The sequence below is a fragment of the Myodes glareolus genome, chromosome 4 (assembly GCF_982192425.1).
Source record: "Myodes glareolus chromosome 4, mMyoGla1.1, whole genome shotgun sequence".
Taxonomy (NCBI): domain Eukaryota; kingdom Metazoa; phylum Chordata; class Mammalia; order Rodentia; family Cricetidae; genus Myodes; species Myodes glareolus.
Genome location: NC_142029.1, coordinates 14,214,478 through 14,240,791, shown reverse-complemented (window position 1 = coordinate 14,240,791; position 26,314 = coordinate 14,214,478). Strand labels below are relative to the sequence as shown.

Sequence of the window (26,314 nt, the reverse complement as noted above, 5' to 3'; positions counted from 1 at the left end):
GACCATTCAAGGAAATGACCCAAGTTCCCTTCAGGTCCTACACATAGTAAATTCCTTATAGGCTGCCTTCTAATGGACTTGGATGTAGATGAGAGTGGGGCACCCATTTCCCATGGATAAATCTGGTGAAGACTTTTTAGTAGGAAAGACCTCTTGAACATGAACTGACCTAACCCCCTGAACTGGAGTTGAAGGAGACAGCACCTACTTTGGGGCATAATGCCAAGAACTGAGCTAGTTCCTCAGTTAAGAGTTAAGTTCTTTCTCACTTGTGTGAAGACAGTGGAATCCCACTTCCAAACTACTGTGCCTGGATTTGACTCCTCTTCTGTCTCTTAAGGCTGTGTGGAGCAAATCTGAAGGGAGTGGCTATGAGCAAGGACCTCAGAGTGTGAGCACCGTGGGAAAAAAGTTTTCGGTCAGGGGTTGGCAATTTAGGTTGGGTAGGTTGGGAAGAAGAAATTTGTTTTCTAATTCTTGACTTGAATAATCCCCTGGAGAGCTTATTAAAACATTACTTCTGAGCTGGGCGGTGGTGGCTCAGGCCTTTAATCCCAGCACCCGGGAGGCAGAGGCAGGTAGATTTCTGTGAGTTCAAGACTGAGTTTCAGACTGCGTGGTCTATAGAGGGAGTTACAAGACAGCCAAAGCTACGGAGAAACTCTGTCTTTACACAAGAAAAAGGAAAAACTAAAAAATATATTACTAGCCAAGAGTGGTGGCCCATGACTACAGTCCCATCACTCAAGAGGCAGAAACAGGACTGCACCATGTTTGGGGTTAGCCTGGTCTCCATAGGAAGTTCCAGGCTAACTTAGGTTATACAATGGAACTCAAAAATGAAAACAAACAAACAAAAAAAAAAACCACAAAAAACAGGTCTGGGATGGTGTTCAGTTGGTAGTGCTTGCCCAGCCTCTATAATGGTCACCAGGTTTGACCATCAAGAATGTATAGTGGGGCACACCTGGAAATCCCAGCACTGGGAAGTAGTCGGGAGGACTGGAAGTTTAAGGTCAGCACTGGCAACAGAAAATAGAAATTTTGAAGCCAGAACTTAATATTGAGCCAAAAAAATAAAATAAAATCTGATGTAAGGGCTACAGAAATGGCTCATCAGTTAAGAGCCCTAGATGCTCTTCCAAAGGATAAGAATTATAACTGTGATGGGGTGGTGGTGGCGGTGCCCGTCTTTAATCCCAGCACTCGGGAGGCAGAGGCAGGAGAATCTATGTGAATTCGAGGCCAACCTGGTCTACAAAGTGAGTTCCAGGACAGGTTCCAAAGCTACAGAAAAACCCTGTCTAGAAAAACCAATAAAATAAAATATTAAAAAAAAATAATATAGAGAAAAAGAACGGTGTAACTCCATTTCCAGGGGATCTGACATCCTCTTCTGGCTCTTGCTGATACCAGGAATGCACATAGTACACAGAAATACATGTAAGCAAAACACCCATTCACACAAAATACATTTAAGGATAGGTAAAAACCTGAGGCAGCTGTCACAGGAGACACCACCTGTACGTGTTAAGCACCCCCACCCAGATCTATATATAGGGCAGAGCATGATTTCTCAACAACTTTGCATTTTGTGGTGTGACTCATTACTAACCAGCTTAAAAAATGGTCCTCGAAGACTGTAAATAGCCCAAATGTCTTCAAAGGAACAGAGAAGTTTAGCAAGCCAGGGTGGGCACAACAGTGGCTGACTCACAGTTGAAGGAAACAAGTCTCTCTCTCTCTCTCTCTCTCTCTCTCTCTGTCTCTCTCTCTCCCCGCCCCCTCTCCTAAGACAGAGTTCTCTTTTCTCTGTGTAACAGCCCTGGATGTCCTGGACTCACTGGCTTCAAACAGAGACCTGCCTCTCTGCTTTCCAAAGGCATGTGCCACCACACCTTGCTCATTTTCTCTAATTTTAGAAAACATATTTTGAACAGATGCTTGAAATTTTATGTTAAAAAAAAATCAAAGGAGCTGGAGAGATGGCTCAGTGGTTAAGAGCACCAGCTGCTCTTTCAGAAGCCCTGGGTTCAATTCCCAGCATGCAGTTGGTGGCTCACAATGTCTATAACTCCAGGTCTAAGGGATCCGAACTCTCACACAGACATACACCATTGCAGGCAAAACACCAATGCACACAAAATAATAATAAAAAAAAAATCATTAAGAAAAAAAACAATCAATGTAAGCATTGTGGCTTTGCCTATAATCCCAGCACTTTATAGACTGAAGCAGGATGACTATTGGGAGACAAGGCCAGCCTAGGATACAGAATAAGTCCCTGTTTCTAAAACAAAAAAGAGCTGGGGCTATGAATCAATGGCATAGTGACTGGCTAGCCTGCATGAGGCCATAGGCTTAATTCTCCACAACCCACAGAGAGGTGGAAGGAGAAAACTGACTCAACAAAGTTGTCCTCTGACCTCCACACACACACCCTGGCATGTATCTACCCAGACACATGCTATACACACCCATTATACACTATAATAATAAATAAAATCTAAAAACAAAAGCTCATGCTGGGTGGGAGTGGGGGTGCATGCCTTTCATCCCAGCACTGGGGAGGCAAAGGCAGGCAGATCAATGTGATTGAAGTGCTCTTTCAATCAGCTTTCAGGAGCCATCTCATCTCATCTTCTCCCAGGGGTTCAGAGCAGGGACTGGCAAACCATTGAGTGCAGAACAAATCCAGTCCAATGCTGTTACTATAAGCTCTTGTTGCTGGTGTTTAAAGCATGATCTCATTTACTCCAGCCTCACCTTGAACTTGCCTTTAGCCAAAGATGACCTTGAACTACTGATCCTGTTGAGCACAGGGAGAACCAGTGCTGGGGGTTAATCTCAAGCTAGGCAAATGCTCTTACCAAGAGAAGAGCCCTTCCAACCTATAAGGAAGCTAGTGGAGCAAAGCTACGCTCATTTGCTTATGTAATATCAGTAACTGCTTTCCTACTATCACGACAGAGTTAACTACAACAGAAAAACATGACAGCAAAACCTGAAAGATAGCTGGGCACAGTGGCTCATAAATTTAATTCTGGCACTCAGGGGGCAGAAGCAGGCAAATCTCTGTGAGTTCCAGGACATTCTGGTCTACACACAAATTTCAAGTCAAGCAAAGCTACAAAGTAAAACCCTGTCTGTCTTTAAAAAAAAATAAAAAGATATAAAAGGTTTATTAACTCAGAGATATTTGCTTTTATTTAAATTTTATTTTATTAACTTTTATTGTGTATGTATCCTTCCACCGTGGGCTTCAGGGATTGAACTCAGGTCATCCGAATAGCATGGCAAAAACTGTTACCTGCTGAGCCATCTCGCCAGCTCTGAGAGATATTTCTGTCCACTTCTGGATCAGGCAGGACATCTCCACTAAATGGAATCAAGGTGCAGAGGATCTGAGTCCGAAGGTAAATGTTTAGCTTAGCCTACTTATATTTCTAAACAGGGCCTTACTCTACAGCCCAGAATGAACTGGAACTAATTATGTAACCCAGGCTGCCTCAAACTTGTAACAATCCTTTTTTGACTCAGCCTCCCAAGTGCTAGGAATCCAGGTACCATCCAAATGCCCAGCGTAGGAACTAAAACTTTAAGCATCAAAAGGCGCAAGGAGGAAAGCCATAACTACTGAGGCCCTGGTGCACACCACAGTACCTTTGACAGAAATAGGGAAGGGGCTAGCAACACTGAAACAACTGGGGTCTCAGCCAGCATGTGACAACTTACTCAACAAGAAGACATGGTTAAGCTGACTGGCGATGGGAAGGTAAAGAGCTATAGAGCCAGGCAAGCACCCTTACACATGCGATTGCCACATATCCCTCAATGTAAAAATGCCGCATCAGGAAAAAACACAACTGCATACGGAACGCACAGGAAGGAGCAAACTGTGGTCATGAGTCTGGGCAGGGGATCCTGGAGTATTTCTAGTGTCCCAAGCCTCAGTTCTGGGCAGGAAGGAAAAGACGCACAGAGGACCCTTACAGGTAAGTTTCTTGATTTATTCACCCTTCCCTTGGTAAGAGATTGGCAGTAAGAAAGGAAAAGGTTTGGAAAGGAGATGATCTTTTTTTTTTTTCTTTCAATTCTAAATTTGACTCTGATGATCTCTGCTCAATACAATCAGTCACTGTCTCCTGGGTGCTATTGATTTGATTTGATTTGATTTGATTTGATTTGATTTATAAGACAGGGGTTCTCTATGTAACCCTGGCCAGCCTGGAATCCACTCTGTAGACCAAGTTGGCCTTGAACTCAGAGATCTGCCTGTCTCTGCCTCCTGAGTCTGGGACTAAAGGTGTGCATCACTACTGGATAGTGGTGCTATCCACGATCCAGCACAGTATTTTTACCTTATACCTTCTTTTTCTAGGGTATGGGGAGACAAAGTCCCATGTACTATTGGAACCAAGACTGTTCGAGAACCCTTGATCCTCCTGTTTTCCTACTGTTGTGATTACAGGTGTCCATGTCCACATGTGGCTTTCACAGCTTGCTTCTTCCTTCCTTTCTTCCTTCCTTCCTTCCTTCCTTCCTTCCTTCCTTCCTTCTTTCCTTTCTTTCTTTCTTTCTTTCTTTCTTTTTTGTTTTTTGAGACAGGGTTTCCCTATAGCTTTGTCTTAGAACTCACTCTGTAGACCAGGCTGGCCTCAAACTCACAGAGCTCTGCCGGCTTCTCCCTCCCGAATGCTGGGCTTAAAGAAGTGTACCACTTCCGCCTGGCTTTCATAGCTTCTTAAGGACAGAAGTACAAGTGAAGCCGCTAGAGTGCCATGCAAGGTGCAGTATCTATAAGCCCAGCTACTAGGAGGCTAAAGCAAGACAACAAACTGCTTAGCCTAGAAGTTCAAAGTCAACCTGTACAACACAGTAAGTCTCCATCCCAAAAATAAAAAAGAAGAGGAGGAGATGAAGGAGGGAATATAAGTCAATGGTAGAGTCCTAGCATTACATTTGTAAGGCCCTGTGTTCAATGCCCACCCCCACCCCCTCCCCTCCCCCCCACAAAAGCAGCGTGAGAGGAAGAAGGCCTAAGAGTATATGCATGTCAGGATGTCTTCTGGAGGCACAGCTAGAAAAGGAGTGTGTGGCACCTATGGGTCACCCCACAGGGCAGTGATCCATCCCAAGAACATAGTGTGCTCCTTGGCATTCAAGCAGGCACTGCCTATCTGACCCCTAGTTAACCCAAGCTAAGAATCTTGGATCTCAGCCATAGCACACCTAACACTCTCAAAGCCACTCACCTGCCATGTTGGAAATGTTAACGTTCAGCCTTTTCGAGTTACAGGGCATTTTAAGAAAGGAAAAAAAAAAGGGCAATCAACTCCTGTTTTAGCAATAGTAGGGGGTGGCATTTCTTTAAAACCAGTCAGGTGGTCACAGGGCTGGAAGTATGTATTTATGCTATGCTGCTGTCTAAAGTCAGGGTCAAGGCAGAGTGGAGGGCAGAACACTGGAAACAGCCTGGAATCCTGGCAGCATCAGGACCACAGAAACTGCTCCCCACACCGGTCCTACTTTACAGAAACTAGACTAGACAGACCCACTTTGGAGGAGCAAAACCTCCATGGCCTGCAATACTGTTCTCTCCACTAGACAGATGCACAGGCAGCCAAGGCAGGAAGCACTCCTGTCACAATACAAAGGCCCAGGAATGCTGGGCTTGGCAAATGGAGAAAAAAGACTGACCTCTGAGGGAAGGTAAAGATTCGTGTGCTCAGGGCTGGAGAGATGGCTCAACAGTTAAGAGCATTAACTGCTCTTCCAGATGCCTGGGGTTCAATTACCAGCACCCACATGACAGCTAATTACTGTATGTAACTCTGATACCCAAGACACCCTCACACAAACGTACATATAGGCAAAACACTAATGCACATAAGAGTAAATAAAAAAAATACATGTGCACTGACTACTGTCTCTATCCCTAGGTATACATTCACTTGAGGTGAGCCATCATTCATCTGGGTATTTAGATATTCTTCCTCATCAAAAAGATAGGCCATCTCGCCAAAGGACTGTCAGGTAGACTTTAATGTCAGCAAAGTCCTTTTAGGTACTGGGGAAGATAGCATCCAAGCATCTAAGATGGAGGGTACCAGGCTGAGTCAGTGTTTTGTTCTGACCCTGCTTCAAGCATTTGCTCTCTCTGAAACAAAAGAGCCTAGAAGCTTCTCCATGTTGGTGCTTTAACAACTCAACTTATCCTAACATTTCTTTTAGGCCACACGTGGAGGCCCAAGGAGAATATAGGGTCGAAGTCACACCAACCAAGGATCATAAGAAACTTACTGTAAGTACATCCTCACTTGGGCCCATCAGTTCTGCTAAGCCTACCTTCCAGGCTCACTTTTGAGAAGCACATGTCCCTGGTACAAAGTTTCAACTGCCACCCACCTAGCCACTGATTTTCTTGGACCAAGCCGTTGCTGGAGGCAAGACTCCTCCTCCCTTACCTCGAGAGATGGTCCCTCCAGGAGCAGGGTTGACACACATGGGTGGAAGGCGGGGTGGGGGAAGTTTGCATTGACGCTGCCTGTGCTGGGTCCGATCTGGGGGAAAAGAAAACACATCAGGGTGACATGTTCTCACCCCTCACAGTGCATAAGACTGAGATAATTCACCCTAAGAATGCAAGTGTAGCTCAGGAGCGCCACAGGTTCTAAGGAGCAGGGCAACAATTGCCACACAATTGAGCAGTAACAGGCTCATACAGACACCAGAGATATCCTTGTAGAGATCTTTTTCAACTCTCCAGAAGGCCCCGAACTATTTCTTCATCTAATCTTATGAAGTTTATGATTGCTTTGTTTAGTTTTTCTGAGACAGCATATCTAACAGACTAGACTGTCCTTGAACTCACTGAACCAAAGATGACTTTGAGTTCTTGGGCCCAAGTGCTGGCTGAAGTCACAGGTCTATGTCACCACATCTGGGCTCTCTGTGAATCTCAATATCCATCCTACATGCTTTGCTTTAGTCGTCTGTGCCAGTCTTTTGTGGGGCAGGCGCATTAAGACTGGGTTTCTTTGCATAGAGTTTTGGCTGTCCTGGAACTTGCTCTGTAGACCATACTGGCCTCAAAATCACAGAGATCTACCCGCGCCTGCCTCTTGAGTACTAGGTATAAAGGTGTGCACCACCACACCTGGCCACACCACCTTTTTAAGAAGCTCCAAATTTTTGAGATACATGAAGTAAAATTAAGCAGCTGCAGCAGCTTGGAGCTCTATTTCCCACTGTACTGCCTCAGCAACTCTGTTCTCAGAGTGTTCCTGGCACGTTCTTGGCATCGTACCAGCTGCCTGCCGTGGTGGCCCAAAGCATCTTCCCACGCACCAGTGATCAGACGTCCTCTGGTCATACCACTGCACTCGCAGTTGCCCATGCTTCTTTTTTAATACAATATTTGGATCAATTCTTTGAGGACATCATTATATATATATATATATATATATATATATATATATATATATTTGTTCTCGGAGACAGATTTCTCTGTAGCTTTGAAGCCTGTCCTAGAACTTGCTTTGTAGACCAGGCTGGCCTCGAACTCACAGAGATCACCTGCCTCTGCCTCCTGAGTGCTGGGATTAAAGGCGTGCCACCACTGCCTGGCTACATACAATATATTTCTTTTTTTAATATTTATTTATTTTATTTTATGTGCATTGGTGTTTTGCCTGCAGGACTGTCCATATAAGGGAGCTGGATCACCTAGAATGGAGTTGCAGAGACAGCTGTGAGCTGCCATGTAGGTACTGGGAATCAAACCCAGGTCCAGTGCTCTTAACCTCAAAGCCATCTCTCCAGTTCCTATACAATATATTTCGATCACGCTCTGCTTCTCTCATAAGTTTTAAGGTATGAGAGCTGTGTGGGTTTCACAGTAAACATAAAACTGAAATGCCTATAGGATCTTCTAGATTAAGATTGAATTCTGAATTACTTTCAGCTTTGCCTTGAGGGTAAGGCTGGAAATGATTAGCTCAATTTTTCCACTCCTATCTAAAAAGAGTCTTCCCACATTCAAGGGTACAACATTTAAAGATAGACAAAACCTGGCAGTGGTGGCACATGCCTTTAATCCCAGCACTTAGGAGGAAGAGGCAGGAGGATCTCTGTGAGTTCCATGACAGCCTGGTCTACTGAGTGAGTTCCAGGACAGCCAGGGCTATAGAAAAAAAAAAAAAGAAAAGAAAGAAGGGAGGGAGGGAGGGAGGGAGGAAGGAAGGAGGGAAGGAAGGAAGGAGAAAAGCAGGCAGGATTTTAATAAGCAGTGGTTGGCAGGAAGGAACACTTTGGGAGTAAGGAAATAAACATGCACAAAGGCAGCAGCAGTTCTGAGCTATGTAGGAAAGGAAGAGGTTTGGGGAAAAACACCAGAGGGTCAGAGAACCGCACACTACAGGGGTAGGCTCACAACTGTCACAGTAGCCAACCAAAGGGAAGAGAGGCATGGAGTCATGTGAACTGTTCCCATTCTTACCTTTTCTGAATGAGTCCAGGCTGAACATTTCTGGCCAGGAGAGAAAGCTGGAATCCTGAGAAGGAGGGTCAAAAGGCCATGAATGTTGATTACTATTCCTGGTTCAAGAATCTGCAAAGACTGCAAGAACAGAGACATTATCCAGAAGTCAGGAAAATGAAGCTGTCAACTAGTGAGTCCCCACTGCTGCTCCCCAGGTTAAAGATGCCAAGGTAGTGGTGGCTGGCACCTTTAATTCCAGCACTCAGAGGCAGGTGGATCTCTGAGTTCAAAGTCAGCCTGGTCTACAGAGTGAGTTCCAGGACAGTTAGAGCTGTACAGAAGAAACCCTGTCTCAAAAAATCAAAAAGAAAAAAAAAAAAGAAAAGAAAAAAGAAAGAAAAAATTCAAAGGCCAGCTCAGCTCCACAGTCTGTCCTTGCTGCTTCCTAAGTGACAGCTCCCTTCTTTCTGCCATACTAAAACTCTCTAAGCCTGTTAAACAGAAAGTGATGAAGGGTGTCAAGACAGACACACTTCCAACCAGTTACAACACTGCCAGATTTTCTTTGGCTTTCCAAGAAGAAACTGAATTCCTTATGGACTTTTTGTAGCAAGTGGCATCAGAAAACAGGACCGCGAACTGGCTCAGGACAAACTGGGCTTTCAGAAACCCTGATAGCGTCCTTTGGAATGAGAGTTGGCTGACAGTGTCAAGGAGTTGACCAAAGAAAGCTTCAGAATTAAAACGTTTTGCCAGGAAGTGGTGGCACATGCCTTTAATCCCAGCACTCAGAAGGCAGTGGCTGGTGGATCTCTGTGAGTTTGAGGCCAGCCTGGTCTACAAAGTGGGTTCCAGGACAGCCAGGGCTACACAGAGAAACCCTGTCACAAAAAAACAAAAAACAAAGTTTTTTATGGTGGAGTCCCTATGAAATGAATGATAAATTTCCTAAATAATAATTATTAATGGCAACACTAATAATAAATTATAAATACAACAGACCACAGCTACTAGCCAGAAATCTTGATTGATGCTTTTCCATTCCCCAAGAGAGGGTTTTTACTATAGAGTCCAGGCTTGCTTGAAACTAACCTCCTATTTCAGCACCCTGAGCACCGAGAGTATGCACCTCATGCATGGTGTTTTGGCATATTCTTTAATTTTTATTTATTTACTTCATTTTCTGACCTCTGATCCTCCTGCATCCACCTCCCAGGTGAAAGAATTACAAGTGTCTGCCACCATGCCTGGCTTGTATTAATACATTGAACTGAGGGCTTTATCTGGCGATTACTAGAAAAAGTAACATCTATAATTTAGTAATATTGTTTTGTAAAATACCCAAACTCATACATGAGATCTTTTAATTAATTTATTTATTGTTTCGAGACAGGGTTTCTCTGTGTAACAGCTCTGGCTGTCCTCACAGACATTCTAGACCTCACATTCTAGACCAGGCTGGCCTCGAACTCACAGAAAGTCTCCTGAGTGTTGGGATTAAAGGTGTGCGCTACCTTCCACCTGGCTTCCGGCAGAGATATTTTTAATAATAGTAGTTCTGGATTAGAATTAGTTCCATTAACACTTACTAGATTTAGTTTTAAAAGATCTACATGTTTTGCACATTAGTTTAACGTCCAACATTTCTAGGCAATGAGGATGTCCCTAACTGCTATTCCCTTTCATTCTCGACTTGTGGGGATGTGCGAAGTAAAAGACCTGGTCTTTCAAATTCATATCATGACCTCTTCTTCTCCAAGGATGCTGAGAATTTCAGCCACTAAGACATGGTGCACTCAAGAGAGAAAACGTCAACAATGTCAACAACAATGTCATTTCCTCAAAGAAGCTACATCACACAAACACCTTCCATGCAAATGAAAAGAGTATAATTTAGGTTCTAATTTAAAAGGAGCCTGAATACTTTAATTACATTTTCTTTTTTGGGGAGAGAATTGTATTGGGAATTGTACACAAGGTCGTGTGCATGCTGAGCAATAGATACACCACTAAGTTTAACTGCAGCCCAGAAACAATACTTTCTTTCTTTTATTTATTTATTTATTTGTTTGTTTATTTGTTATGTATACAATATTCTGTCTGTGTGTATGCCTGCAGGCCAGAAGGGGGCACCAGACCCCATTACAGATGGTTGTGAGCCACCATGTGGTTGCTGGGAATTGAACTCAGGACCTTTGGAAGAGCAGTCTTCCAAAGACTTAACCTCTGAGCCACCTCTCCAGCCCCGAAACAATACTTTCTTGATAAGAATTTTTAAGTTGCTCTGCATGTAAGCAGACTTGGGTTTTGTTTTAATTTTAGTTGCTAGAGATTTTTGGGACAAAGTGTCACTCTGTAGCCCAGATTGTAACTTGCAATCAAAGGAATCCTCCGCAGTGCTGGAATTACAGGCATGACTTACCATGCCCAGCTGAGTATTGCTTTTAAAAAGTTTTTGGATTCTCTCTTTGCCAGACAAGTTCCATATACTACAGTCTTTCCTGTCTTCACCTCAAAAACTATGAGACTGAAATATTAAAATATCTCATGTCAGGTGGTGGTGGCACACGCCTTTAATTTCAGCACATGGAAGGCAAAGGCAGGCAGAGCTCAGTGAGTTCGAGGCCAGCCTGGTGTACAGAGGGAGTTCCAGAATAGCCAGGGCTACACAGGGAAACCCTGTCTTGAAATACCAAAACCAAAACCACAAAAACCTCACTTTATTATGTTCTAGGACATCTCACAGAGTTCCAAAATAAATGTACTTCCCTTGTAATGTGGTGATATTTTTTAAAATAGTTGATTCAGTCTAATATAATTTATAGAGATACAAAAATTTCTAGTATGTTGAAATTTCTTATGTGAGGAAATACAACCTCTAGGAGACTATGATGGCTCCAAGCACACAGACTGCATAATGACAAATTATGAACAGTAGTCCTAAGATGATCATAAATGCAGTTAACCACACGCTTTACAGTGAGGTTAAGCAAAATACCCACTACCACGCTATAAGCAGGGCTAAGCCACCTTACCTTCCATGCTATAAGCAGGGCTAAGCCACCTTACCTTATAGAAGCAGCGAGGAGCTCAGATTTCGTAGGCTTTCGATCTGGAGCTGAGCTCTTTCCTTGCTATTCCTCATCACGAGGCTGGGCCTCCTCCTGGAAAACACAATGGAAGGTCACTGCAGTGCAATCCCCACTGGGAGGCCAAACTGTACCAATCAGAGAAATCAATTTTCTAACTTTAACACGTTTTTGACACAACGGCCTCAGTCAAGAAGCCCTGGACCAGTTCTGGACCCACAAAATGTGAACTGCCCCACAGAGCATCTGTAAGAAAACGTTAGGAACATTTTCTCTAAGCCCAGAGCATTTCCCTTCATTTTTCTAATTCCATAATGGCTATAATAGTAATCTATCTAAAATGGCACTTCCAGACTGGGAAAACTACAATCATGGTAATCTCAAGCACTGAAATCTTAATTTCAGTTTACAAAGGAAGTGCATAGACTTTATTTCATATATCCCCTGCAACTATTCTGTGAAGACTGTTCTTTCCTGGGGAAGGAAACTGAAACACAATTTTAAAACTTACCCTGGATCCCATAGCATCAGGACAGAATGAAAAAATCTGTATTTAAAAATTCTAACCCCATGGTTTTACATGTTCATATTACACTACTCTTCTAACATATCAGCTCGTATTCTGGATGTATCGGGTTCATTTTTGAGAGGACAAGTGGGGTCCAAAAGCTGATAAAACTCTGGACTATAGCTTCATAAATTAAAATACATGGGAAATTAGTAGCCTTAGGGGTCAGGTAGGGTAGGCCTACATAGATATAAACTTTGGCAAAGAATACATAAATGCACAAGTTAAAAGCATTATCACAAATCTAAATTTTATATATGCATATGTTTATATGTATATATAAATCAGGAAAGAGTCTTCCCTCCTGGAAATGTCAAGACTCTGAGCATGGCACATGACAGTGGAGTCACTGCCGTCCAAGAAACTGCAAGTGAAATTATCAGATAATTTCGCACTGACCAGTAGGCTGCATCCAAAACAACTTGAGACCTTGCAACTGGACTGCTGCAGTCTACCTGCTACAGTGCATGGCAAACACCCATGAACTGGGGTTGTAAGGTGAACAGTCTCTGCATTGGAAAGCCGCAATTAAATGACCAAAGTTGCTTACACAAGGAATATCTAGAAAGCGTGTTGACGCCATACCCTTGGCTTGAGGGTTCTGAGGACCCCTGGGACTCCACTTCACTGCAAACAAAGGACCCAACATGCATTAGGTCTCCCCCTGCAAAATGGGACAAGTCACCACCAGCAAACAAAGAACACCTCACCCCTTAGCCTCCCCCAGTGACAAGGTCGGTGCAAAACGGGGCAAACCAAAGGAGTAAAAAAAATGCACCAGGCCTCCCTTTGGAGGAACGGTCCAGATCGCACAGTGGGAGGAGGGGCAGACAAAGGTCTAGGGGCACTCCGGAGACTTCCTCCAGGCCCAGCCTAGGGAAAACGGAGCATCCCCTGAGGTGAAGGCGTCGTCGCGCCAATAAAGCTGCCTCTCCATCGGCCTCCGCAAAGCCCCTGGCAGCGAGGCCCGCCCCGGCAGACCGGTCTGGCCCCCGCCCCGCCCCGGCTCCATGGCAACCGCAGGCCGAGGCCTGACTGTCCACGGCTCGGCCGGGCCGGCTTCCCGGGCAGGCCTAGGATGCCCGGCCTGCTCCTCAGGCTGGCCAGCTCCTCCTTCCCACTTTCCTCCTGGCCGCCTGCCGGACCCGGGACCCCTCCTCGCGCCGACCACCCCCGACCGTGGCAGGCTGCTTCAAGGGGCACGAAAGGGTAGAATAAAAAGCCCAATTCACCTGTTGTTACAGATGTGAAACAAGCCTCGGTGCACGGCGCATGAGCCGCGGGCCCCCCCCAACCACGGGCGGACTACAACTCCCACCAGTGCCGGCGCGGTCCCTTCCGGGTCCCAAGGCGGAAGTTCCGCCTGCGGCTCCGACGATGCTCGGCCTGTGCCTTTGGCCTGCCCTTCTGGGAGGGATGCCGCTTCCTAGGAGCTCGCGAGGCGTTCGGCTGCCTGGGCTGCCTGTAGTGTTCCTGAGCTCACGGTGCGAGATGGCCAGTCTGACACTGTATGCGAGCACTGACCGGAGGGCGCGCGGCTGTAGTCCCGGGTGCAGGCGGGACTTCCGGCAGAGTGGCCGGCGACGCGCGCGGCCTGTTCCGTGGGAGCTGGCGGGAACTGGGGACTGGTGGCCGTCTTTGCTTCGTATCGCCGTCCCCAGCGGCGGCTCTGAGTTGTGCCTTTTCTCTCCTGGGTCTGCCTCCTTGACCTTCTGCACTTTTAGGGAAGTGAGCGATTTTGCCTCACAGAGCCGTAAACTATAACAGGCAAAGGACAAGGTAGCGCTTACTGCTAGCTTATGGCGGTGGGGGTGAGGGACGACTGGGAGCCCAGACCACATCACCTGTCAGGAGTGAGGAAAGGAGATGTCCCCGTTTCTTCTCTGAGCAGGACGAAGCATGTGTTCACTGGAAACTCAGTGGCGTTGGTCAGTAGTTCACAGCCGGGAGACAGTATTCCATGGTGTGACCTTTCGTGATATTTGGAGAACTAGTACTATAACTCATAATTAAAACAAACAATCAAAAACTTTCTCTCCTGCATGTTGGCATGTTCAAGGTAACATGGCATCAGATCCCTTGAAGCTGGAGTTACAGACTGTTGTGGGTTCGCCCTTAACTTGAGTTTCTATTCTACATAGCATTCTGTGATAAAATATATAGCCAAAGCCAACTTGGGGATGAACGTTTATTTCATCTTAGTGGGTCACAGTCTGTCACTGATTGAAGTCAAGTCAGGAACTGGAGCAAAAACCATGAAGAAATCATTGCTTACTAGCTTACTTCTTATGACTTCCCCAGGGGAGCTCCCCCAACCTCCACCTCGCCCACATCAATCATTCAAGAAAATGCCCACAAGCCAGTCTGGTTGGGGCAGTTTCTCAATTGTGGTTCTCTCTACCCAGGTGACTCTATTTTGTGTCAAATTGACAAAATAAAAATAATCAAGACAGTGTTCACAACTTCTGAGCCATATTTCCAGCCAAATAACCTATACTATCTTTTGTGCGGCCGTTTAAATATGTATGATATTATCTGGGTGCCACAGAACAGATGACTTGAGGTATTTCAGAAGCTGGGACAAAAGGATTGGGAGTTGAAAGCTAACCAGGATTGCAAAGCAAGGATGGCATATTGGTGCATACATTTTTGTTTTGTTTTGTTTTTCTATGCAGGGTTTCTCTGTGTACCCTTGGCTATCCTAGAACTCACTGTGTAGACCAGTGGTGGTACATGCTTTTAATCCCAGCACCCGGGAGGCCAAGGCACGTGGATATCTGATCTGAATAGTTCCAGGAAGTCAAAGGTGCATAGTTAGACCCTATCTCAAAGAAGACAGGAAGGAAATAAAGCATATGTCTGTTATTTTCTCTACATTGCACAGAAGGCTAGGAGTTGGAGTGAATCGTGATTTTTTTTTTCCATTCAAAGAATTACTCCTTGGAACAAAACCCACAAAATTCCCTACACAAATATTGCAATTTTTTCGTTTTATTAAATAATAAACCTTGGGAGTAACAATTAAGGGGATAAACCTGAGAGAGCCACTGAGGAACTCCTTCCTCTCCCCACTTCCCTCAAAGAGTCCAAGCCTACTCTCAGCTCCTCCTTTTTCTCCTCTGTGAGTCCTTCTGTCTTCCCCTGAGTCCACCAGGAAACTATGGTCCACTCTGGCTTGCTGAACATGGACTCTGCCCTCTGAACCGAGGTTGACTCTTACTCTTGGTGATCTCAGAGCAATCCACACACACACAAAAAATTCCCCCCTCTACATTCCCCCTTTTTGTCTAAAAAAAGGGTTTCAGCTCTCTAACATAGTAAAACTATGTACAATAAGAACAATTATCAGATATTGTCTAAATAGAAAGGAAAGATAATAACTTTAACAAAATGAAACTATGTGCAATAAGAATTGCATTCACTCTGGGTGGTGGTGGCACACACCTTTAATCCCAGCAGAGGCAGGCAAATCTCTGTGAGTTCAAGGCCAGCCTGGTCTACAGAGCGAGTTCTAAGACAGGCTCCAAAACTACATGGAAACCCTATCTTGAAAAAAAAATTACAATGTTCAGTCAATTTGTATTTGGCAAATTAGAGAAAATATTCTTATTACCTCTCTTCTCTTGATGAGTCCAAAGTTTTATGCCTAATTTGCTTTCTAACATGACTAAGGGAAACTATAATTATCTAGTCTTCAGTCCAATCAGAGACCCGAGAAAGATATATTACCTGAGTAAACAGGAAGTGCAGAAGAAACAACTTCCAAAACTATAGAAATGACAGAGGTAGCTAACTGCCTGGACGGTCAGCCAAGCTTCCTCTACAATGTTAGGGAATCCATCTTTACCCTACAGGCCTAGAATATTTGACAGATTTTTCTGTGAAGCAGGAATTTTGAAGGACTGTCCTCCCTTGTCTTGGCAAAGTCCAGCAGTTGCCTTCTTTTGTGTCCTACCTATCCAACAACATACTCTGAACAGTCAAGGCAAGGGCAATTTCTTTGTCCAGAAATGAAAGCAAACTCCACTGAAGGTTTACCGATATTCATTATCTGATTTTGGAGCAAATTGATGCTGCCAGGAACAGGTGTGTCTCACTACAATAAAAAGACTTCTGTTATAAAATATTAAAATGCCGTATTCTGTAGGTCTCTTAAGTGTTTGGAGACCATCTATTTTTAAAAAGTCTCTGATTGACATTGAAAATATACCTAAAGTGACTATAAGTTTTATTGTTAGAGATGACTAACTACTAACCTGGTTTGTTTTGTTTTGTTTTGTTTTTTGGTTTTTCAATACAGGACTTCTATGTGTATAATGGCTGTCCTGTTCTAGAACTCACTCTGCAGACCAGGCAGGACTTAAACTCAGAGATCCACTTGCCTTGGCCTCCTGAGTGCTGGGATTAAAAGTGTGTGCCACCATGCCTGGCTAACCTGTATTTTTTTTATCATCCTAAGTAGTTTTCTAGGATTATAACTTTACATTGCATTTTTAAATGAACTACATATGTACAATGTCTTAAATAAGAAATAGAAGCATATAATACAATATAACAAAAAAATATACTTAAACTTGTATACAATATATAAGAATTTTTGTTTGTTTTCTGTTTTTCTGAGACTAGGTTTCTCTGTGTAACAGCCCTATCTGTCCTGGAACTAGTTCTTGAAGATGAGGCTGACCTCAAACTCACAGAGATCCTCCTGCCTCTGGCTCCTGAGTGTTAAGATTAAAGGTGTGCGTCACCACCACCCAGCTACAAGAATATATATATATATATATATATATATATATATATATATATATATTTTTTAATGTATACAACATTCTGCCTCCATGTATGCCCATATGCCAGAAGAGGGCGCCAGAACTCATTACAGATGGTTGTGAGCCACCATGTGGTTGCTGGGAATTGAACTCAGGACCTCTGGAAGAGCAGGCAATGCTCTTAACCACTGAGCCATCTCTCCAGCCCTACAAGAATGTCTTAAACAAGAGTAGAAACATATAAAGAGTATGTTATATCAAAAATAATCTTGAATTTGTATCAGTATACAAAAATCCATACCAAATTAAAATGTTTGAGATTAATTGTTGCTTTTTAAAGTCAATTCAATAACCTATCCTTTTATCCTATCATTTCTATATCCCACTTTTTTCTTTTCAGAAAGAAATCATTGAATCTAACCTCCCTTGAATAGTTTCTTCCCTGACCATGACCAGTAACAACTTGTGTTCAACCCCTCAAACAATGACAAACATCCATTGAACGGCCAAAACCCACCCATCTCACCTCTTGGTAATGTGGACAGAGTGTTCTTAAAAATATTTCCTGCAGGGCTGGAGAGATGGCTCAATTGTTAAAGGCTAGGCTCACAACCAAAATATTTCCTGCACAGCCAGGCAGTGGTGGTATGTGCCTTTAATACCAGCACTTGGGAGGCAGAGGCAGGCAGATCTCTGTAAATGTGAGACCAGCCTGGTCTACAAGAGCTAGATCTAGTACAGGCTCCAAAACTACAGAGAAACCCTGTCTCAAAGAAAAAAATATATATTTCCTGCAGTCTGGGGGTGGAGGCGACAGCATATTTGGGGAACCCTGAAAAAAACTGAGATAAGATCAAGTTCTGGAAGAACTAGCTATTGTCCTCCCTTGGTGTGATGGGAGAGTGCAAGGCTTAGTTGAAGTCTTGACTAGAGTAGCCTATGAGGCTGGACCATCTTAGCTAACTGCTTTGAAGCTGTCCTTTAAAACTGTAGTTTAAAACTGATCTTTGAGTGATGGTTGTCAGCATAGTGGTGTTACCACAGTCCAGGTGGATTCATCATCATGGGGCCCCAATATGGTGTGGGAGAATTGTCTGTATTCTGTCAATCATATTTTAATAAAATGCTGATTGGCCAGGCAGGCAGTATAGGCAGGAAAGCCAGACAGGAAGTAGGGGTGGAGCAAAGAGACTGGGAGTATTCTGGGAAAACAGGAAGCTCCCTCGCCATTCCTGCACAGAGCACCGAAGAGGCAACAACGTGTGAGCTGACAGCTGAAAGAGGTACCAAGCCATATGGCTAACACAGAGTAGAATTATGGGTTACCGTAAGATGTAAGAATTCGTTAATAAGAAGACTGAGCTAATGGGCCAATCAGTTTATAATCTTATGGAGTCTTGTGAGTGATTTTCCTTGGGAGTTGCTGGCTGTGGGTTACTGGGCGGGACAGAAACCCCAACAAGCCGGCCCTCATGTTACACCAATATTTTTTTTTTTTTTTGGTTTTTGGTTTTTGGTTTTTTGAATACTGGGATCAAAGGCGTGTGCCACCACCACCCAGCCCCAATATTCTTTTGGAGACTTCAAAGGTCACTGTTAGGAATAATCATGATTCATTGAAGGAAACTTAAAACATTTTAAATGTCATATGCAGCAGATACTGAGACACATTCTATTAAATACATCTGGAGTATGCAAACTTAGTTTCTAGCTACCTGCTCAGACTCAAGCCTGAGATCACATACAGGAAGCTAGATGAAGCCTATTTCTGGAATCAGTACTCTATATGACCACTAATATCACAGCATATGGTTTAAAATACATATATACATGAATCTTGTAGATTGTGAGATAGTATTTATACCTTAAGTTTTAAAGAGTCAAAAATAAAACCAGAGGATTATGAGATTAGTGGCAATAGAATAGTCCCTTAATTTTGTTTTTTTTTCTGTTCCATATACTAGGAGGCTCTTCTGACATGAGACAGAATTTTGGTTTTTTTCTGTTTCATATACTGGGAGGCTCTTCTGACATGAGACAGAAATTTTGAATTTTCCTTTAACAAGCTTTCTTGGGTTTAGAAAAGGAGAGAGCCACTCCCAATTCCAAAGCCATCTTTAATTTTTAATTGAATTGGGACTACAAAATGTTCATTTGTTTTATATGTCTATAGAGAACAGTTAGAGACAAACATTTGGGAAGGTTTATGAGATATTAACCTATTGGAAATGTGCTATACAATTAGGCCAATTTGCTCCTTTTCTTGGAGCATATTCTCTGGATGGTTTGTCCTTCTTCAAGTGTCTCATTTGTCTGGTGGTCTTCAGATTCCTTAGTTGATGCTTTTATTCTGGAAGAACAAAGAAAAACAAAACCTTGCCCCAACCTTAACTTTGGGGAGTTTCCCCTTTTGGCAGGTCAAATGGTCACACTGTTTGATGACCTGTCGCCTCTCCTAATCAAGAGGTCTCTCTTGTTCAAATCTAATCTTTTATTAGTTTAGATGTTATAAATAGCTTTTCTACTATGGAAACGAAAGTCATATCTCTTCCCCAACATAACATATACTCTGGTTTCCGTTATGTAGTCAACACAACTTTGAAGTATACAGGGTGGATCAGTTGAGCAGGTTTTTTCCATTACCCAAAGTCTCTCCACAATTATCATTTCATTCTGATTATCATTTAAAAATTTTAAAATCTATAAAGCATTGTGCAATTTATCTCTGGGTGATTTTATTACCCCTTTTTGTTTATTAAGCATACCTGGTAAAGTACAAGTAAATCATTCTATAACTACTTATCCTGTAGGATTGTGTGATATACTTGTAATATGCTTTATTTTGTAATGTTGAAAACTTTCATTTTCTAGAGACATATACTGGAGCATTTTCTGTCTTAATTTGTACAGACATCCCTATGATGGCCATAACTTCTAATAGATATGCAATTATAGAATTAGCCATTTAAGAACTCAAAGCAGTTGCCCATTGAAATCCTGAATAAGTATATATGGTATGGTGCACATACTTTAATTTTACAAATTCCACAAAATAAAACACATCCATTTGCCAAATTTTGGGTTGTTTTTTTTTTTTTTTTGAGTACCCTTTGAGTTACTTCCTGCTGTGAGTGGAGTTTGGTTACACAAAGAACAAGTAGGACATTTCCTTATAGTTTCCTTGTCTTGTTTCCAAATGATAAAAAAAATCTTTCTTCAAACTTTTGCTGTTAACATGGTCTTTCTTCCTTTCATTTTTTCTTTCTCTTTCTTTCTTTCTTTCTTTCTTTCTTTCTTTCTTTCTTTCTTCCTTTCTTTCATTATTTTGTGGTTTTTCAATACAGGGTTTCTCTGTAGCTTTGGGAGCCTGTCCTGAACTAGCTCTTGTAAATCAGGCTGGCCTTGAACTCACAGAGATCCGCCTGCCTCTGCCTCCTGAGTGTTGGCATTAAAGGCACATGCCACTACTGCCCTGCACAACATGGTGTTTCTTATGAAACTCTGAGGCTTCTAGCACATTTCACAATACAAACTGATTAATTTCCTCATTACATTGTGAGGGATCTGATATTATATGCTAGGGATGATTTCTATTACTGAATTTTTTTGTAATTGAGAAGATAGTAAAATTAATTCTGAATTACTTGGAATAAGTTCAGGGGTTTCAATATGTAAAGCAACTCTACATAGTTGGAACCAGTAACTGTATAAGAGGTTCTGAAAATCTAATAATACCATGATAATAGCATATAATTCTGACATTAGAAAGGATCCTATGGGCTTTGAGCCACGTTACTTATTTTCCCTGATTCATAATCTGCTTTTCCTGTATTATTTCCATCAGTATAGAATGTAGGGGCTCAAGAAATTGGTGTTGCTAACACAATATGAGAGAGAATTCAACTAGTTCTTTTTATAAACTGATATCTCTTGCTTTTGGAATATTTGTTGCAATCTCTCCCAAGAAATTACAGCAAGGTCTTTGCCAACGTCCATTTTTGGCCCATAATGGGGAAATCTCAGCATTAATAAAAGGTACTAAAATTTTTGCTGGGTCTATTCCTGATAACTGATGAAGTCTCAGTTTTCCTTTCAGAATCAATTCAGAAAACTTTTCTACATGTGTCTTTAATTTTTTACTCTGTGTGGCCAAACTATCTATTCTAAAATATTATCTTCTTTCTACATGAGAATTCCTGTAGAATTTGTAGTAGATAAAATAACCAAAATACAAGCAGATGATCCACATTTGCATCCTGTAATTTCTTTTCTACCAAAGCCAATTTGCTCTCAGCCTCAGCTGGTAATTTTCTTGGACTCGTTAAATACTTACCACTTTGTAAGGTTTGAAATAAATTACTTAGTTCTTGAGTTGTCAAGCCATTTGTGGGCTACAGCCAGTTGGTATCTCCTAGCAATTTGTTTTTGTTTTTGTTTTTTGAGATAGGGTCTCTCTGTGTAACAGATTTGACTATCCTGGAACTCATTTTGTAGACCAGGCTTACCTTGAGCTTATTGAAATCCACTTGCCTCTGCTTACAGAATGCTGGGATTAAAGGGATGCACCACCACTGCCCAACTCTCCTAGCAATTTTTGAAAATCATTGCAAGGTCATAATTGATCTCTCCTGATTTGTACTTTCTGTGGTTGAATCTTTTGTAAATCTATTTTATATCCAAGGTAATTAATATAATCCCTATATATATTTTAAGAACAATCTATAATCCCCTACAAGGCAAAAATTTCTTTACCTCTTCAAACATTTTTTCTAAGGTATCTAAGATTGAACTAGCTAGTAAGATATTATCCATATGATGGTAAATTATAGATTGAGGAAACTTTATGAATTATGTTCAATGGCTATAGTACAAAATATTGATGCAGGAGGGGCTGTTTAACATCCCTTGTAGAAGAGTATTCCACTGGAACCTTTTAACATGAGGACAAATTTTTCTTTATTCTCTTCGTGTAAAGGCATAGTAAAAAGGCAGTCTTTTAAACCAATCGCTATAGTAGATCATCCTTTAGGTAATCAAGGACGCAAGGGAATTACGGTCTATAAAGAGCCATTTACTGAATCACCTTATTTATGACTCCTAAATCTGTTAAGAGTCTCCATTTTCCTGCTTTCTTTTTTTAAAATATTTATTCATTATGTATGCAATATTCTCTCTGTGTGTATGCCTGAAGGCCAGAAGAGGGCACCAGACCTCATTACAGATGGTGGTGAGCCACCATGTGGTTGCTGGGAATTGAACTCAGGACCTTTGGAAGAACAGGCAATGCTCTTAACCACTGAGCCATCTCTCCAGTCCCTCCAGCTTTCTTTTTAATGACAAATATAGGAGAATTCCAAGGACTGGTTGATTCTTCAATATGTTGGCATTTAAATGCTCCTGTAGCAGCTGTTCTTGTGCCTATAATTTTTCTGGTGTTAAAGGTCATTGTTCCTCCCAGACAGTTTTGTCAGTTGACCATTTTAATAGTTGGGCTGTTAGTGACTTTGCAAGATCACCAGTTGTTGCGCCCTGCTTAAGTACAACCTGATGATCTGAGACTATTATTGATAATACCTTTTACTACTTTTCTCTGAAGCTTTCTTTATTTTATGGTTTGTTTCTGAGACTAGTAGAGTGTTAATCTGTGTTTTCCATTGCTGCAACAAATCACATCCCCATAAACTTCTTGCTATGTCAAATGAATATGATTTTAGTTTTCCTATTCACTTGACCCATCTTGCACTTTATTTACCTGAAATAAAATTCCAGTCCCAAGAAGCTGAACATTTACTTTTGCCCCCTGAAGAGGCCAATTTAGATGCCAAGATTTTGGTGAAACTATTGTGACATCCATGGCTGTATTAACCTAGCCTTCAATTACAATTCCATTTATTCCTATTTTTTAGATATGGTCTTTTAACATTTAATAGTAGTTTGCCAAAATACTTATTTTATGATCTTTCCTGAAAATTTTGTTTTATCTGTTCTGTCATTCAGAGCAGTATGGTTTTAAGTAACAGGCATTAGGGTTTTTTGTTTGTTTAATTTGGTTTTTTTGTTTGTTTGTTTGTTTCTGAGACAGGGTTTTTCTGTAGAACAGCTCTAGCTGTCCTGGAATTTGCTCTGTAGACCAGGCTGACCTCTAATTCACAGAGATCAGCCTACCTCATCCTCCCGAGTGCTGGGATTAAAGACTTGCACTACCACTGCCTGGCTGGCATTAGGTCATTTAATTGCTTTGTGAAAGAGTTTTCCCCATACTGACAGGTAATGATTGAACCATATTTGACATTGGGGACAGTGATAGACTTCCTAAGGCATTTCCTGATGGCAAAGGGTTACCTTGCCTGTCCTTTGTTGATCTGCATTCATTAGTACAATGTCAGCCTTTACTATGCTTTCGGCATTCTCCAGAATTCTGCTGGGGCCTTCTGTTTGGATTATCTCTAGAAAAAAATATCGTTTTTAGGAAAGCCTTGTCTACAATTTCTTTTTAGATGACCTGTTTACCACAATAAAATATCTCACCTTTTGATTTTTATTAAAGTTTTTGGAAATCACCAAGTACTTCTATCCAAGTAGCATCTATGGATGCTGATCTTGTCTCGAAAGGCCTGACCATCTCATGCATTCTGAATTAGCTTCTTTTTTTTTTTTGAGATAGAATTTCTCTGTAGCTTTGGAACCTGTCCTGGAACTAGCTCTTGTAGACCAGACTGACCTTGAAATCACAGAGATCTACCTGCCTCTGTCTCTTGTGTGCTGGAATTAAAAGTGTGTGATAGCTTGGCTATCAAAGCATTTTTTTAAGGATAAAGCATGAATTAGCAAACTAATAATAAGTATGATCAACATTATGTCAATCCCAGCTAAGCTGTTTATCCCCTCATTTGTTTCTTCCAGTTGTAAGTCATCCATAGTAGCACCAAACATGGTCCTAACTTCCTGCATTGTGATATTTCCAATTTTTTAAAATTATTTTAAAATTTTTTCTTTATTATGTTTACAGTGTTCTTCCTGCATACCAGAATAGAGCACCAGATCTCATTATAGACTGTTGTGAGTCACCATGTGCTTGCTGGGAATTGAACTCAAGATCTCTGGAAGAACAGCCAGTGGTCTTAACTTCTGAGCTCTCTCTCTCTCTCTCTCTCTCTCTCTCTCTCTCTCTCTAGCCCTGATACTTCTGATTCTTAATGTGAAAATATTTTTCTCCTTTTTTCTCTAAAAACAAAACAAAACAAAACTTATTTCCTGTTTAAGTGTCTTGTCTTGCCAGCTCTGATGATGCTGACAGCATAGGCGGAGATGTTCAGGGTCATTAACTGTCATGATCATGTTCAACTGTGTCCTGGCAGCGGGCAGACACAGCAGAGGCCACTGTGGCTGCTTTTGCACTCTGCAAGTAGGGTGTGCGTGCGTGTGAACTGCCCGAAGAGCTAATGTAAGAAAACCAGTGGGAGAAATGCATGCACCTGGGAAGCAGCAGTGTGGGACAGAACCATCCCACCTGTCCTCGGCAGCTTCAGCCATGGTAGCAGCAGTAAAGTCCTTGCCTTGAGTGGGGGGCCCGCAGCAGGTGTGGGTTACGGTGGCAGCTGCGGTAGCAGCAGCTGTGTGTGTGGCAGAGTGGGAGGGGTGGGTGATGGTGAAGACAGCCGGACTATTTCTGGTCAGTTCTGGCGTTGGTCATGTCCACGCAGGGCTGGTCTGGACTTGTTCTGCTCCACTCAGGTACTACAGGGAGGTGCAGGGAGAGGCCTGAGAATTGGGCCCACGGGAAAAACCTGCAGGAATAGTCCGTTTAGCTAGGATACGGCAGGGGAGGGCACGGGGCCACTCGAATGATGGTTCCAGCAATGAGTGACTGACTCAGGAGGCTTCAGAGTCAGTGGGTGGCTGTGCAGATCGCTTTAAAAGCCACCACATGATGTCGCCATACATTGGACAACAGCTATAATGATTTCTTTTTTCATTTTATTAAATAATAAAACTCGGAAATAAATATTAGAGAATAAAACTGAGAGATCTGCGGAGCGATGGAGACAGGAACACTACCTCTCCCCATTACCCACGTTGAAGAGCCCAAGCATACTTTCCACTCCTCCTTTTTCTCTTTCTTGTCCTACTTTCTCCGTGTGAGTCCATCAAGAAACTCCATGATTGTTGGGCGGTGGTGGCACACGACACTTGGGAGGCAGAGGCAGGCGGCTCTCTGTGAGTTCGAGGCCAGCCTGGTCTATAAGAGCTAGTTCCAGGACAGGCTCCAAAGCTACAGAGAAACCCAGTCTCAAAAAACAAACAACAACAACTACAAAAACACTGTATAGTCCACACTGGCCTGCCAAAAGCGAACTCCACCTCCAAAGCGAGGTTGGACTCTTCTGTGGTTCCAGAGTAAAGGGTACAAACAAGTTCCCCCAACACACAGACCCACCCGTTAGGTACACACCTGTAATTGCAACACTTACAAAGTTACAAAGTTGATGCCAGCCTCAACTGCTTAGTTAGATCAGATTGTGCTACGAAAGTACATTTCTCACAAACAAACAAATCCTGGTTTTGTTTTGCTTTGTTTTTAAGAGGTTGTTATTTACAGGCAGGTCTCCAGACTGTGAGAACCCTGGCCTCAGGAGGCTTAGGGTCTAGTAGAAAACCTGATAAAGTGTGAGGCCAAAGGAACGTGATAAACGCGAGGAAGGAGGTGTGAAGTGCTCCCAAGACTCAGGAAAAGGTGTGCCGACTGCTAAATGACAAGAACGGTGGAACACGCTGCCATAGTTCACTGTGGCCATCGGGTTGAGTAAATGTGTTCGCTTTTAGAGAAAAGAGATAAAATATTCAGAGTGTGGTAGTGTTTCAGCCTCAGTTGCTAAAGTTTGAGGCCAACCTGGGCTACAGTGAGAGATGCTGTCTCAACAAACAAATCAGCAAGACCGGATAGATGACTCAGCATTTGCGGGGCAAAGGCAGGTATATCTTTGTAAATAGCCAGGCTCCCCAGTGAGACCCTGTCTCAAAACACTGAAAAACAGGGGCTAGAGAGATGGCTCAGAGGTTAGGAGAATTGCCTGCTCTTCCAAAGGTCCTGAGTTCAGTTCCTGGCAATCACATGGTGGCTCATAGCCATCTGAAATGAGGTCTGGTGCCCTCTTCTGGCCTGCAGGCATACACACAGACAGAGTATTGTATCCATAATAAATAAATATTTTTTAAAAATTTAAAAAAAAAACAAAAAACACTGTAAAACAGAACCGTACCTAAATCTGTATGTGTATCTTTCTTCATTCCTTCCCTGCTTCTAGTCAGCGTTCCAACCCAAACTGGGTAGGATGTCATACATCTTCTGCGTCCGTGGTGCTTGAATTAAAGACACGTGACACCATGTGTGCCCCTTCCCCGTCTG

General features: G+C 42.6%; 1 protein-coding gene across 10 annotated transcripts in view; it reads right to left on the bottom strand.

The window, feature by feature from the left end:
- Positions 1–13,527, bottom strand: part of Dhx30 (DExH-box helicase 30) — a 28,029-nt gene extending 14,502 nt beyond the window's left edge. The window contains exons 1-6 of one of the 10 annotated variants that reach the window (XM_048423254.3): positions 13,372–13,432; positions 12,725–12,803; positions 11,552–11,646; positions 8,501–8,620; positions 6,468–6,563; positions 3,311–3,378 (exon numbers count right to left, since the gene is read on the bottom strand). In XM_048423254.3, the coding sequence (XP_048279211.1) occupies positions 3,311–3,378; positions 6,468–6,538 (139 nt within the window). In that variant the 5' untranslated portion in view covers positions 6,539–6,563; positions 8,501–8,620; positions 11,552–11,646; positions 12,725–12,803; positions 13,372–13,432. Of the gene's footprint in view, positions 1–3,310; positions 3,379–5,255; positions 5,285–6,467; positions 6,564–8,500; positions 8,621–11,551; positions 11,647–12,689; positions 12,804–13,371 lie in introns of those variants that run through there. The other 9 variants (XM_048423256.3, XM_048423260.3, XM_048423252.3 and 6 more) reach the window with 9 other exon arrangements.
- Positions 13,528–26,314: the final 12,787 nt, after the last annotated feature.